This window comes from Brachypodium distachyon, chromosome 1 (genome assembly GCF_000005505.3).
Source record: "Brachypodium distachyon strain Bd21 chromosome 1, Brachypodium_distachyon_v3.0, whole genome shotgun sequence".
NCBI classification, from domain to species: domain Eukaryota; kingdom Viridiplantae; phylum Streptophyta; class Magnoliopsida; order Poales; family Poaceae; genus Brachypodium; species Brachypodium distachyon.
This window is the reverse complement of record NC_016131.3, coordinates 50,430,202-50,445,009: the sequence shown is the minus strand read 5'-3', so window position 1 is coordinate 50,445,009 and position 14,808 is coordinate 50,430,202. Positions and strand designations below refer to the sequence as shown.

At 45.1% G+C, this 14,808-nt stretch overlaps 2 protein-coding genes across 5 annotated transcripts; both read right to left on the bottom strand.

Moving 5' to 3' along the window:
• Nucleotides 1-5,003: 5,003 nt before the first annotated feature.
• On the bottom strand, nucleotides 5,004-12,503 carry LOC100840956 (cation-chloride cotransporter 1). 4 transcript variants are annotated; one of them, XM_010229814.2, is made up of 14 exons: nucleotides 12,274-12,503; nucleotides 12,023-12,197; nucleotides 11,373-11,519; nucleotides 11,139-11,217; nucleotides 10,632-10,723; nucleotides 10,200-10,314; nucleotides 9,852-9,952; nucleotides 9,324-9,385; nucleotides 8,811-9,059; nucleotides 8,613-8,727; nucleotides 7,852-8,046; nucleotides 6,974-7,374; nucleotides 6,625-6,786; nucleotides 5,019-6,531 (listed from the first exon to the last, which is right to left on the bottom strand). In XM_010229814.2, exons 2-14 carry the CDS (start codon nucleotides 12,184-12,186, stop codon nucleotides 5,432-5,434), a joined length of 2,982 nt encoding a protein of 993 aa, XP_010228116.1. In that variant the 5' UTR covers nucleotides 12,187-12,197; nucleotides 12,274-12,503; the 3' UTR covers nucleotides 5,019-5,431. The 4 variants fall into 4 exon arrangements, with proteins under 4 accessions (XP_014753118.1, XP_010228116.1, XP_010228117.1 ...); XM_010229815.3 differs by having other exon boundaries at nucleotides 12,279-12,503; XM_003557202.3 differs by having other exon boundaries at nucleotides 12,023-12,503.
• Nucleotides 12,504-12,716: 213 nt separating this feature from the next.
• Nucleotides 12,717-13,241, bottom strand: LOC100834373 (late embryogenesis abundant protein 6). The gene has a single exon (XM_003561173.3). The coding sequence runs from the start codon at nucleotides 13,162-13,164 to the stop codon at nucleotides 12,835-12,837; it is 330 nt and encodes a 109-aa protein (XP_003561221.1). The 5' UTR covers nucleotides 13,165-13,241; the 3' UTR covers nucleotides 12,717-12,834.
• Between the last annotated feature and the right edge of the window lie 1,567 nt (nucleotides 13,242-14,808).

The following is a 14,808-nucleotide window of genomic DNA, read 5'->3' as shown; positions in this document are numbered from 1 at the left end:
TTTTGTGGATTTTATTTCACTGACAGGTGGGTCCCACTGTTCAAAATATGGGAAAAGGAAAAAGATAAAAACGTATCTGCAGTTTTTTTTAGTGACCGAGGAAAAAGAAAAAGGGAGGGAGAGCTGGGCCGGTGGGGTGTTGGGCTTGGCTATGAGGGGATACTGAGCTAGGACGAGAGATGGCCTGACATGGACGGTTTGGCTCGGGCAGAAAGAAACTGGCCGACGGCGGAGTAACGTTTCTGTTCGCCGGCGGCGAAGGTAGTTCAGGGTGTGGGAGAAAAACAGGCAGCTCATGGCTTTAATGCTCGGGAAGAAAATGAGATGCAGATGGGCGCGGCTCGATCCCGATGGGACAGAGGTAGATCGGGATCACGAGGATGATCAATGGTGGAGTAGGTCAGCAGGGCTGGCGATCGATGATGTCTGACGGGGGGGGGGGGGCTGGCGATTGCGTGGGCGCGCAGCCAACGGGCCTGGGCGGTGGCGCGTAGGGTGACAAGGAACGGAGGGCGCCGAAGCACAATAGTGATGCCTTGGCGTGGGCAAGGGGAGAAAGAGTCATGACGGGCAGACGCCGCCTGAGGAGAGAACGGAAGAGGGAAAGAGAAAGCGTTGGGCTAGGGAGTAGGCGAGGTCTTTGGCGTCCGGGCGCAGGCAGCATTTTTTTCTCGCGGACAGAACCGGAAAGAAAACGTTTCGACGAGAGAAACAGGACCTAGGCAGTGGCACGCTGGTAATTTGGATGAAGTGACCTACGGCAACGACCGTACCATCACCACCAACTCCAATTTAATATATTGGTATAGATTACTCTCTCCGTCCCAAACTAAGTGACTCAAGTTTCTCTAACCTGAACGTAGTATCTAGAAATTAAAATGGAAAATGATCTTGTTAGACCGCCTCATCCGGAGCCAACGTCGTCCGTCTCCCTCGTTCCCCATGTGTTCCCATGACCAACGCGTCCATCGGTTCCCTTGAAGCACACGCTCGCACCCTCTTTGCCCAAATATGAATATAACTATACCTAAAAATCATCTAGATACATGTAATATTTTCGGCACTTAATATGTGACGGAGGGAGTATTATTTTACCTGGCAAACGGTGTTTCTACAAGTTAAACCATGTCGCACCGCCATCACTCGGTCGCAGCACCGACGGCCTTCCCTCGTAGCCCTCCCGCCACCCGCTCGCACCACCGATGGCCTTCAATTGTTGCACCGCCGACTTCGGTTCGCAGAACCATGGCCACCCGCTTGCAAAACTGTTGGTCCTCCCTCGCAGCACCGCCGGCTCCGGTTCGTAGCACCGTGGGCACCCGCTTGCGCCGGCGGCTCCCGCGACAGTGACGAGACCGGATGGCGGCTCCAAATGAGGAAGGACGAATGGTTGGGTTGCGGCGGTGCACCGCATCGAGAAGATGAGCGGGGGATGTGTCGCTCGGCGGTGTTCGAGGCAACGGCGAGGCCGCATATACGCGCACGCAGGATGCTGCGGAGACTCGGTGGCTGCACTCGCGTCCGTACGCAGCTGTGCGGAAGTTAAGTAAACTAAACTAACCAATCTCTAATCGCATCCGTCCGTCAGCAGGAAACGCACGGCTGTCGAGCCGGCCGGCGCGGATCAGACGGCCAACGCCTAGCACGCCGGAGTACAAAAGTACGGATTTGACAGAAGATGAAATGTATTTTTTTTTCTTAATACGACGGCAACGGATGGTAGGCCCATTGAGTCATTGGGCCACCCATCGGATAACTTGTTGCACACAAAATTGTTTTGATCATGCTCATGTTGTTGAAAATATTCGCTCAATATTCATCTCAGCGGGAATCTACCCAAATAATAAAGGAAGGAACGCTTCCTTCGTCGTCGTCCGTCCGTGAATTTTGCAATTTGCCCTTTCAAGTTTTTGTTAATTTAACCCGCCGTCCAAATAAAGGACGGACCTAGGTTTGTTTTTCAAGGTTTCGGCTAAACTGCAATTTTGCGTCTCCTTCCACGGATCTCTCCCCGACTCATCCCCGAGTCCCCGACCCGCATCTCACCCTGCCTCCTATTGGGTTGGGACCCAAGGTGCTGTCCCGCCGTGCCACGGATCTGGGTTTTTCTGCAAGTTTGCCGCCCTCCTCGCGCTCTCTCTCCATCTGCCGGCCCAATAGCTGCGGCGGCGCTCTGGTTGCCACGATGCTACTCCACCTTCTACGGCCGGGCGCTCGCCTCCGCCCCGACGCTGCGAGCCACCCATCCCCTCATCCACACCGACCTCCTGCGCTTCACCGCCGCCATTCACCCACCGGCCACCCGAATCTAGAGCGCCACCCGTGGCCTCCTCAACCCCCGTCTCACCTGCCGCTGCCTCCTCCTTCCCTGTTCCCTGCGTCGCCTCCCTCGCAGCCGCTCGTGCCCGCGCTCAAGCTCCCGCATCCACTTCGCCGCCTGCCACGCCAATACCCTCCTCTCATCACCCGGGGCCAGGTGCCGTCCGCTGCCGCGGCGTGCTCGTCCACCTCCTCCGCTAGCGGGTTCTCTGTATGGTTGCTCATGCACGGGCTGCCGCTGGGCAAGGGGGCCATCCTGGAGCGCCCAATGCCTAGCTCCGGTGGGGGCAAGGACCGGCCTCTACACCCTTTGGACAAGGTGGCCATCCTGCAGCGCCCGTGCCTAGCTCCGGTGGGGGGGGGCAAGGACCGGCCTTTGCATCCTTTGAAGAAATCAACGATAAGTCGGTAATACACTCAGTGACTCAGAATTCTCACGTTCAGGAATATGAAAATTATGGATTCCATGACAAAAGCAATTGTTCCGTTAAATTCGATTGAATGTCAAATTATCTTATTGTCATTTCAATAAACATGAATTTTTGTGTGCATATGTTTAAGAGGCCGTGGCAACGCACGAGCACTGTACTATAGATAGTAATAGATAAAAGAGTAGTAAATTTCACGGAACCACACCTTTTGTGCCATCTGTTTTACAAAACCACGGTTGTTTGCAATAGTCTAACAAAACTACAACTTTTGGGGCAACTGGTCTCAAAAAATCATAATCTCGATAATTAAGTTAGTTGATGGCGTTTTCGACAACCCGGGGCCACCAGTAAGATGCCACGTCATCTTCCCGACTCGTTTTGGACACCACGTCAGTTTCTACCCGACCCAAGACATTACCAGCTGTCACTCGAGCAAAGGTAGCTGCTTTCGCATTGAAAACATGCATCAAAAACAGGCCGGGGAAGATGATGTGGCATCTGACTGGTGGCCTCGGGTTGTCGGAAACACCATCAACCAGCTTAATTATCAAGATTAGGGTAGATTAGGGTTTTCTGAGACCAGCTGCCCCAAAAGTTGTGATTTTGTGAGACTATTACAAACAAATGTGGTTTTGTGAGACAACTGCCACAAAAAATGTGGTTTTGTGAAATTTACTCTCAATAAAATGAAGTCAAAATTCTAAATAGGGTTATTTCTTTGTGGAAAAGATTATATTTTTAATTAGTTCATTAGAAAGTAGACATGATTGTCGACAAGATTGATGCAAAAAATGTGAATTGTGTGATTAAAAAATATGATATCGTAAGTTAAAAAATATTTAAATCTTTTAAGATGTTATATATTGTAATTTTACCTACATGAATAAAAAACAAAGAAGATATAACAAATTTTAAAAGAGTAAGAAATTTGTGGTTAAAGTTTAACAAGTGTGGCAGTCCTATGTACCGGAATTTCAGTCTCAATATTCTTTTGACCGCGTGATGCTATATAATTTTTAGAAGGAATACATTGTTGTCGTTTGAGAGAGTAGAATATGGAGAGAAAATATTTGAAAGAAACCTTTCTTAAAAAGATGTCCCGTGCTCATCAAAAAAGACCAAAAAGAAGAAGCTTTGATGCATGTCTTCGAATGTATTATCATTTTATTTTGTTGCTCCATTGCAACGCACGGACATTTCTGCTAGTACAGTTCAAAACACTGGTTGTCGATGGTAAAGTACGGACCTACAAATTATCTTTAAACCTGGAAATTGTATGCATCATATAATTGGATCATTAAACCACATACAATAAGGTCACAACTCACAATAGTGCGGCCTCGCCGCCGCCTCCTCGTGGTATTTGCTCCAGTCGACAAATCCCGCCTCGCCTCATGCCGGCGGTGGGTTTCTAGGGTTATTCCCACTAGTGGTCTCCCCTCTCACCCTCCTTTTTTTCTCATCCCAAACTATTGAAGAAATTTTTTCCGGAAGTAATCTCGTCGTGTTGGGTCGAAACCGGGGGAAAAAGAAAACGAAAACGATGAACCAATCACCATTTTGGACTCCGGATTTTACCCTGGTTTCGTGCCCCAAAAGGCGAAAACATATTCCGCGGAGCCAAGACGTTGCTTGCTTAATTTACTCTTTGCTTTCTCTATACAATATTATTTTTCGCAGATTGTTTTAACAGAAGGTGGCAAATTTATGTTTTGCGGAACATGCAAATTTATGTCATGGTTGCTAATCATGCCAACATGGGATAGGATCAGCTGTGTGCAGCAATTTCTCTTCAGCAAAGTGTCAGAATTATAATTAGCACATGCTAATTACGTAGGAATCCATCTTGTTTCCCCTTGGCCATCACATCGTGCAATGAGTCATCACAATTACTGACTGGATGTTTACAATCTATATAAAACTCTGACCAGTACAACTGTACAAACGTATATATACACAATATGGCACCCTACTACAATAAGTACTTGTAACAGCATGCTATCAAAAAAAAAGTACATGTAATAACAAGAGAGAAAATCCCAGGTACCCCACCGAAAATTCATGCTGGTGAAAATTATGAAAACTCCACATTCAACAGGACTTGGGGGCAGGCACTTGTGCAAAGGACAACTTCAGCCCATGTGACAGTACCAAAATAAAAGCCATGCCAAGCCATGTAAGCATCACCAACCATACTATCATGTACAGAAATGTGACAGACACTAACATCAGCCTCAGGCATCAACAACAGCAGAGCAGCAAATATTCTTTAATTATATCCCATGATTATGTACTATTTTTTTTTCTCATTTCATCAGCTGGGTTCTGGGTGCAGTTTCTCAGAATGTACACAAACAATGGAAAACAACACAAAAGAGGAATACTAATGCTACTGTTTTGGTGAACAGGTAAGCATAACAGTTAAGCACAGAGAAAATGGCTACAAAATTTGTAATGACCAAGTATACATCTGTTGTGTCCAGAAAAAAGAATCAAGATACTTTAGTTCGCGTACCTAATTAATGTGGCAGTAACAGCCCAGCAGCATCGCGTCTCAGGTATATGATGGCTTGTGGTATATATCACGTCACAGCCTCACAGGGTATACCAATCTGTGTATCCATTCTGCTATGATGGTAGTACAACAACGAACCACGCACCCAAAGGTATAGTATATCCAGTCATGTGAAAAATGTGACAACGTCTCGTCTGTATCCCCTAACTATCAACATGCGTGGGACATTCTCCACAAGCAGATCCATGTACTCCATGTAGAAATATGCAGGGTGATTCAGCGGTGGCGGAGGGAGGCTCACTAGCACCACAGCTGCCATTCTGGAGTACCTGAGTATCGTGGAGTTTAACTTCAACATTGTATAGAGGAATTTATCAACCTTTTGTTCGTTCACAACAACTTGCTTCCCGTCCTCCATTTGCGGCCGTCCTTCTCTTTGTGTGGTTTCCTTCATCTCAGAAAGGTATGAGCTGATCCTTCGCTGTGCACTTGTGTAAGCCTCTTGGGAGTCGTCTGGCTGAGCACCACTGCTACTGCTCTCCACATGAGATTCCCATGACTTCATAGTCACAACGATGACCTCAGCATGCATTCTAAGATCATAGAGGAACTTCTTGACATCGGTCTTTAGCTCCTCAGCATCAGTGTCTTCTTCAGCTATGCAGAAGACTTGGATCTTGCAGCTTTCAAAGGTCTCTTTCGTGAGAAGGAGCTGAGACAGAAGAAGCATCAACCCTCCGTCTCTCACGATCCAGTAGAGGTCAATAGTCCCATACTGTCTCTGGAACTCATTAGGCCACTCGTCAAGGCCCTTCACAATAACAACCGCCTTGTTGGCAATAATGCAATCATTTATTATACTCACAAATGTTGATGGTATCTCTGTCAGATTCTCACGACGCCAGATCTCAGGGTATCGCACCACAACAATATTTGGCTTCAAGTTACCCAGGCCCATTGTTTGAACAATACTGCGAAAGCCCTCGGACATTGAAGGTGCTACAATGATCTCCGCAACACCCTCACAGCGTTTGTATTCAATGTAAGCTTCCAGCTGATGACAGGCAGTCTTCGCGTCCTCAGCCAGTTCATGATAATCACCGTCAATGGTTGAGACAAATATTGACATACCACGGCCCTTCTTCTTCATACAATTGGCAAAATCTGCAAGTTTTGGATGGCAAGGGACATTTTCTGGAAGTTTACCCCAAGGGCGGCATAATATCAGAGGAATGGGGTACCAATTCTTAGGATGAACTTGATTTGCTGTGAGAAGAATAGTAAGTGTTACTGTGTTAGTATAATGGGAGTTTCTAAAGTTTATTTATGAGTGTTTATTTGCCATGCAGAAAGTCATACCTCCTAGCGATCTGAGACTTCTCAATGCCAACTGAAAATATGCACTCTTGAACCCATCTCCCCAGTCTCCAGCCTTCCCTTTTAGACTCACATAGTAATAAATGAGGCTTGCAAGAGCAAGGGAGATAACAGTGAAAGACCAAGAGATCAAAAACATGATAACTGAAATTTGAGAAAAAAAACCATGTAAGTGGAAAGCCCTATTATAAACACAATGTGAGGATACATTTCAATGATGCCAGGAGAAGCTGGTTGGATTAAAAATCATACATGTACATAAATCAATATTCAGTAGAAGTACTACAGGCACCCCATAACAAAATAAAATGGTACAAGTCAAGAGGCATACCAACGCAAAGCAATGCACCAACAAGTGAAAGGCTCCAGTGGTGAAATTTCCATCGAGGGCGCCAACTAGGAGCATCAAGTAGGTCAAGCAGAAAGCAAGACAGGTTCACACCAGCATAGCACAGAAGAAAGAACATAGTGATAGTGGGTGTAATTAAATCTAAGTTCCCAATAATCACACATCCAATACATATTAATGCTGTGAATAAAGTGGCTGCATGAGGCTCGGCTCCTTCAGAAACCTTAAAGTAATTAAGAACTGGAAGGATGTCATCATTTGCTATTGCTGCAAGTAACCTTGGAGCTCCTGTCAAACTCTGCAGCGCTGCACCTAAAGTGGACAGGATAATACCAATATAGATCACTGCTGGAGAAGGCCATGCCACTGTAGCAGTAAGCAGCCTGCAATATATTGAGGATATTTATAAGCTTACCCTACAGTAAATCAGTAAGCTTAGCATTAGCAGATTATGGGACTAAGAAAGAATTAAACAGTACTCTACAGTTATGCTGTCAGAACGTAGTTGTACAAAAACAGAATATAGAGAAAAGTAGGCTCAACGAATATTTCTTTACTGGTAGAGAAATTGGACGATAAAGCCAACATTTTTCATTGTGGATGAATTCAGCAGGGTGGAACACATGGATAAAACCACCAGGACATGTAATTGTGCCCTGACAACATCATAAACGCAAAACTCAAATATACTTCCTCCGTTCCTAAATTCTTGTAGCTGTTTTAGTACAAATTTGAACTAAAACAACGACAAGAATTTAGGAACGGAGGGAGTACATAATATTCAAAACTCTACAGAGCACATTATCTACAATTGCAATTGGGAGTACGGACAACTTGTTGCAGCATTAAAAAACACAAACCTATCAGTTAGAAGCTCTTCTCTTGTGGACAAGGCTCCAAACAGAAGCACAGAAAACAAGTACATAGCAGTTGTTGTAAGAGTTGCAGATAATGTTCCAATTGGTATTGAACGTTGTGTATCTTTCAGTGAAGCAGATCGGTTTGAGCCAGCCATAATTCCAGTGACTGCCGGAAAAAAGAGACCTACCAAAGCACTGAAAAGTATATAAGAATCTATTAGCATGTTGCATCTGCACACATAAAGAATTGAATAAATTATCCTGCAGGTCCTAAACTTATTTTTTTCAATAATGGAGAATGGGAGTCGTGGTGAGCTTTTACTGCTTGGGCCTTAACAAATAGGGTTAATGTTGGTATTACGGTCCCTATGAATGGAATGCAGAATGCACCCACCAGGTTTGTTTACCAGGAGGCAGGACAAACAATGTCAGAAAGTGTTTACCATGTCACACCCCTTAACAGAATCTGCTGTCCATGTTAACTTATTATATAAGCGACCTACTTGACACCTATCAAGTTATCCTAGAAGTTTGATAATTTGACTGAAACATTGATAAAATTCAGGGACACATTATAATTTCTCTAAAACTCAACATGTTTCTGAGGAAACTCCCACCCCATAGCCTTCATCCTATTAACAGGAAAGAAGGGTCATTATCATGATTGATCAAAGTTTATAGGGATGCCTAAATTTCCAGAGTATGCTTGAGATTCATCATAAACTTACATGGAATGATAATGAAGATAATAATAAGCTTACTTGAAATCCCAATATATAGAACCATTTGGATCAGGGACTCCAGCATTGTTTGTACGTTGGTATTCTGAACCCCAGTTGTCTCTGAGTGAGGCTATACTCAACCCGGTGATTCCCTCTTAGGAAGGAAAACCAACATCATAATTGAGCCCACAAATGCATAATTATGATTACCGAACACATAAGCTATGTGGTACTTACTTGGAGCATTGTGTCTTGGTGCAATGAAGACACCAAGATAAATGCACAACAGTGAAAAGAGTACGGGTATTAAGAAGGCAGGTGCAACCTTGTTGATGATTTTGACACCACCAAACACAATAAAACAGAGCAGTATGGTCACAATAACACCGTATACTTGAAGGTCATGCAAGCTTGGTGTTGCTATAGTTGCAGTGCCAGCTGTTGCTGTGCCGTTTAACAATGTATTGTTGACCACTGTTACACTCTCTGCGTTTTCAAAAGCTAGTTAGTCAAAACAAAATAAAAAAACTAGCATTACAACTTAACAAAAATATTAAGCATTGTCCTTCTGCTTGATTTTCTCAATTTCTCACATAACATGCACCCAAGCTAGGTAAAGATAGGCATTTTCTATGCACTAACAAAAAGTTTGAATTACAAGGGTCAACAATTTGGAAATAACTAAGAATTTCTACTCGGCACTCGCAAATTATAAACTAAACTTATCCACTAGTATCACTTGTATGTTACCTTGAAACAATCCGGCAGAAGGAACAGCGTCCAAAAAGGTTTCTACAGCACCCAGCACATACCTGAAATGAAAGGTAAGTTGAGAAGGGAGTGAAGGAGAGCAACACCATGCATGCCAAACTAACAAGTAACAAGTGACAACTAAAGAAAAAATGAATCATTTGAAACTCCAGTGGGCAGAAGAGGCAAGAGTTTATACTACCAATCCAATAATGTTCTACTCCGTACCATTGTTTCCAATCAAGACATTTTTCTTTCTGAAATAATCATTTAATTGTACTTTTATATGGAGATTTCATAAATATTCAGCTATTCCAACTATAGCAGAAAAACCTTCAATTTTACCACTTTTATATTTTCTATAAACCATTCCGCTCATCTCGTACAAACTTAAAGAACTCATGTGATGTCAGCTTCCAAGCAGCAGTGTAGAAAGATTAATATCAAACTTTGTCCACAAGCAAACAAAAGATGGACGAAATTTGAAAGGAGACCTTCAAGTACTTGGCTATCACAGTGTATACTCACATGGATCCAGCAACTGCATTTCCCAGGAAGAAACACAATCCAATACTGATTCCAACTTCAGGGCCAAGCGCACGACCAATGAGATAATATGGCCCACCACCCTATGCACCATAGGTATGTATGTCAGCTCATCGGTATTTATGTTTATTCTGGTAGCAGCACCAAACATCAAACAAGCTCTAAAAGTATTTCTAGCAATGGATCTACATATAATTTGACTATACAAATGAAATTTGTCCATATCTGCACCAGGTTTCACAAATTCAATGAAGACAATCAACCAGTAAAAATAAGGTATATCAGGTATCAACCCAAATTCATCACCAGTAGTTCAAGTGTTCAGCATACCTTCATTGCTCCATTCGTTGCAATGGCACTTAATGATAATCCGGTTAAAAATGTGCAAGCACCACAGAATGAGACTAAAACAAGTGACTGCCATATGCCTGCCATACCAACAATCCTGCAGGAAGGGAAAAATATATTAGTCTGTGTTGAATAACCCAAACGAATTAAGACCTCGAAGAGGGACGTGCGTCACAATTTCTGAAATACCACTTCTGTCAAGGGTACAAAAGCATTCAACGTGCCAATGGGATTAATGCTGCGATAGTAGTCAAATATGTAAACACTTGGATAACAATATCCTTTACAGTCTCTACAGCAACTTTTACTTGGTTCTACCATGGGTTCAAAATATTACAGGTGGCCCTCTGCCAAATACCATGAAACTTTGATCTGCAGTAGCAAAAACAAGTGCACATAATACCAAATACTTACCAGGTAAACCGGATATAATAAATGATTCCCAAGATATTCTGCAAGCATGGCACAAAGACACCCATCATGGTACCAAACTTAGGTCCAGTTTCCTGCGAACCAAATAAAAGTAATGGGATTAATAACATAGTTTTTACCAAATAAACAGAAAAATAATTTGTCAATGATTTTCAGTGAAACAATGGGCAAACTTTGGAGACCAGGCGTGAACCTGTTGATATTCCAAGGAAACTCAAATACACAATTAGAATCAGCAACTGAACTATAGTTGAGTACTTGAGTGAATATAGCTAGAGATGTAACAAATCGTCAAATACGATAGGTGAAAGCATCAGCAAATACATCTAGTTCAAGTTCTAAATGTCGAATAGATGTAAAATGTACACTGCAGTACTACTACATCAAGTCCAAATATATTAATTCCTAATTATTCACCGTTAACAAGGAAAAGGGTGATGAAGTACAAAACAGATGACACCCATCCTAATTGTTAGAACTGGAGACAACCTTCGGACGTCCAATGGTAATTGCAACATCCTCTCCATCCCTAGGACTCGAAGGAGCCTGAACCTGTTCTCCTGTCATGCTGTTCTGATTCATCAGACACTGATGTCATAAAGTAAAATCAATAGTTCAAACTATTTCTTTAGAGAGCAAATGCTGAATACTAGTCAAAAACTATGTGTGATTAACAGAAGGAGACAGATCTTGAGTTCTTAATTGACCTACATAAATTATTACCTCTTGAGGCCCAAAATATTTACAAGTGAGTCAAAACCAAAAAGCTCCAGCTTCGAATCCCCTTGAGATCCACTGGATGTAGCATGATCACTAGAACCTTCTTGCGTGCTTGGGTCAATGTTCAGATTAGCACCAGGCTTAAGGGTCCTAGAATATATACATAAAAGAAAATGTGAGCTCAGAATGAATGGCGATCAGGTTGGCGATCAGGTGATTCCCTAGAAATGTAGGGAGTAGCCTCAGTGGAATGAACAGACTGCTCTTTATAAGAGTAAAAATAAAAACAACCCATTCCAAAAATGTATAAGCCTAAAATAGTAGTGCTAGCTCTCAAACAGTCCACAACCAATAGTATCGGTTAAAAAAGATCAAATTAACCCCCCATTAGTTCATACTGCTTTCTCATTAGCTCCTAACAGCAAGACAACCCTCCAAATCCGATCGGTCAGCTAAACACTCGCGTTTGGCGCGCTGTCGTCGCAATGTACATACAAATTCAGGGCAACTATGCTAACATTTCGTCACGTTCAACTGCAATCTCCGCTAAATCCGAAGCACTTATTACTACTGGTTGTTGTGTGTATCAAGCAAGCAAAAGCAATAGGGAAGGAAAACAAATGAGATGAAGTCAAGTGCAGCACATCCATCACCTCGGCGGCTGAGGTGTTGCTGTGCCGCCGTCGTCGGAGGAAGGCCCGGTATCCATAGAAGCCATCTGGATCACGGCACGGTCGTCGAGACCGACCGGCCTGTAACGCCGCCCGTTGGGCGGCGCCGGCACCGGCAGCCCCTCGGTGATCTCCCCATTCTCCATCCCGGGAGAACCTGCAGCACCACGTCGTAAGGTCAGCGCCGTTGGGTGCAGGATTTGGAGCCGTATATGCTGAAGCAACTCCCCAACCAAACCAGCGGCAGGGGGCGTGGATCTGGATCCGAGGCCGAGTGCGGGGAGCAGGCCTGGTCGTCGATGCCGCGCGGGGGCCGGGGCGTGGTCAATGGATGCTTTTTGCTACTACTAGCAAGGAGGAGCGGTGGTGGTTTGCTCGGTGGGGGGGAGACGAACGAAAGCGGTCGCCGGCGGGCGGCGAGGAGGGAGGGCGGAGGAGGAGCTAACGGTCAGAGAGTTGAAATTGGAGAAATTCGACAAAATTCCACGCGGAAATTTTAACTTAATATACAGTTCTATTGGGCTTTCATAAGCCCAATAGCGAGAACGGATGAAGTGGGCCTCGGCCCAATTCGAGAGGACCCAGCTGGGATATTCTCAAAAAAAAAAATCACTGCTTCCGTAGTACGTGTGATCGAGCTAGCCGAGCTCTCGATCGTCTCCTGAGCGAGACTAAATCCAAGTCCAAACACAGAAATTAACTCACAAGACAATTAAGCAAGATACATCTCGAATTCTCGATTACTCCACATACATGATGATAGTAACTACTAGTACAGAGGCTACGCTGCCTAGCTAGTAGTGGTGTCCAGCGCCACCGGCCGGAGGGTAGTACCCCGCCGGCGCCGCCGCAACGCCATGCTTGTTCTTATGATGGCCTAGTCCAGCGCCGTGCTTGTGGAGGCGGTGTTCGATGGCTTCTTCCCTGTGGACGGCCTTGTCCTGATGGAGCTCCATCTTGGCGGCGGCGACCTTGGCTTTCCCCCTCTCGTGCGCCAGCTCCTTCTCCGCCTTGGACCTCGCCGTCGCCGCCTCCGCCTTCTCCTCCGCTTTCGCCTGCGCCACTTTGGTTTTCGCTTTCGCCGCGCTCACGCCGTCCTTCACCTTCTCCTTCGCAGCCTGCATTTCCTCGATGGCTCTCTAGTATAATCCTCCTCCTTCTTCTTCTTCTTCTTCGCTGGTTCTGGTTCTGGATGGATGGTTTGTTTGTTTCTTGGTACAGGATTGAGCTTCTTATAATGGCGGAGAAGCGAGTTACGGGGTGACACGTGGGGGCGGAGCTTGCATCCGTGAAGGCCACGTGGCAGCCGGTGGAGATTCGATGGATGCTTCGAGAGGACGAATTTTGGTACACGGAGGCACCCACGTGGAAAGAGAATCGGTCGGTGCCATGCCACTACGTCTGAACATGGAGTGCCCCGTCCAAAGTCTCAAAATAAATGATGCAGATTTTTTATACAAATTACTTAATTTGAAACGCAGAAAATATAAAAAGTAGTCGTCTTCCGTCTTGTACTAAGTGCAAATTTTGTACTAAGTGAACGACAACACTTTTTATGCATCGGAACGGATGGAGTAGTAAACAGTATATATACAGATGCTGCTAGGTGAGCTACTGCTAATTGTAGAGATGTGGAAGGAGATCGGTAAATACCCTCATCCGGCCTGGGTTCTAAAAAAAGCTAATGTTTTAAATAATACGAATTATTTAATCATTATTGAAAATAATACATGTTTTAGAAAAATATCAAAAATAATACACCCTCGCCCTGGCTCAGACTGACTGGAGCTAATCGGCTTGGCCCAAGACGATTAGGCCCACTCGGCCTCGCCCAGGCCGACTGGAGGCCGGCCTGGCAGCCCAGAGCCGACTGGCCCTTGTCAGCATTGCCCAGATCGATTAGGCCCCAGTCGGCTTCGGCCCGGCCGACTGGGTGTTCGTCTTCCTCGCACGTACAGGGAACAGAAGCTCGAACTCCACTCCTGCCGTTGATCTCCCTTCGATTCCCCTGGTCTTCACTCATTCTCTTCGTATTAACACATACGAATTAATCCCCACTATTCCACGAACCGGTTCAGCCGCAACAGGTCTCTCGTCGCGGCCGGGGCTCCGGACATGGCTTCGACATGACGTCGGGGACGGCACGGCCAACAGCGACGGTTGTTTGCAAAACCTTGTCAAAAAAGGTGAAGGGGGTCAGACGAGTCTCCCGGTGAAAGAAATCGAGGAACAGAGCTTCGGAGCGAGCTCCCCTTCAACAATGGAGGTGACGCACGACGGAGGACAGTGGTCGTGGCACGAGATGTAGAGAGCTTGAGGGGACAACCTCTCAATAGGATAATGAGAGAGGAAGGACACAGGCACACGGTGACGCGCTAGGAATTGCCTTTTATAGGCAGAGGAGGGAGATCGGGAGACGGATGCCGACGGGCGGCATTCGGTGCTTGTCAATGAAAGTGGCCATTAAAGAAGGAAAACGGGAGACCTAGCACCTGAACTGGTTCGTAAAATAGTGGAGATTAATTCTCATTTGTTAATCAATGAGAATGAGTGGAGACCCGAGGAATCGAAGGAAGATCAACCGGCGAGCAATACATACGAGAAAGACGAGCAGCCAGTCGGCTTGGCCAAAGCCGACTGGGACCTCCCACAGGCCGACCAGCCTCCAGTCAAGCCTGGGCGAGGTATTATTTTCAATAATGATTATTTTAAAAAAATTAGAGCTAAAAAAGAAAGCATTCATGCTGGTTCGGTTTCTTCGTAGCAGT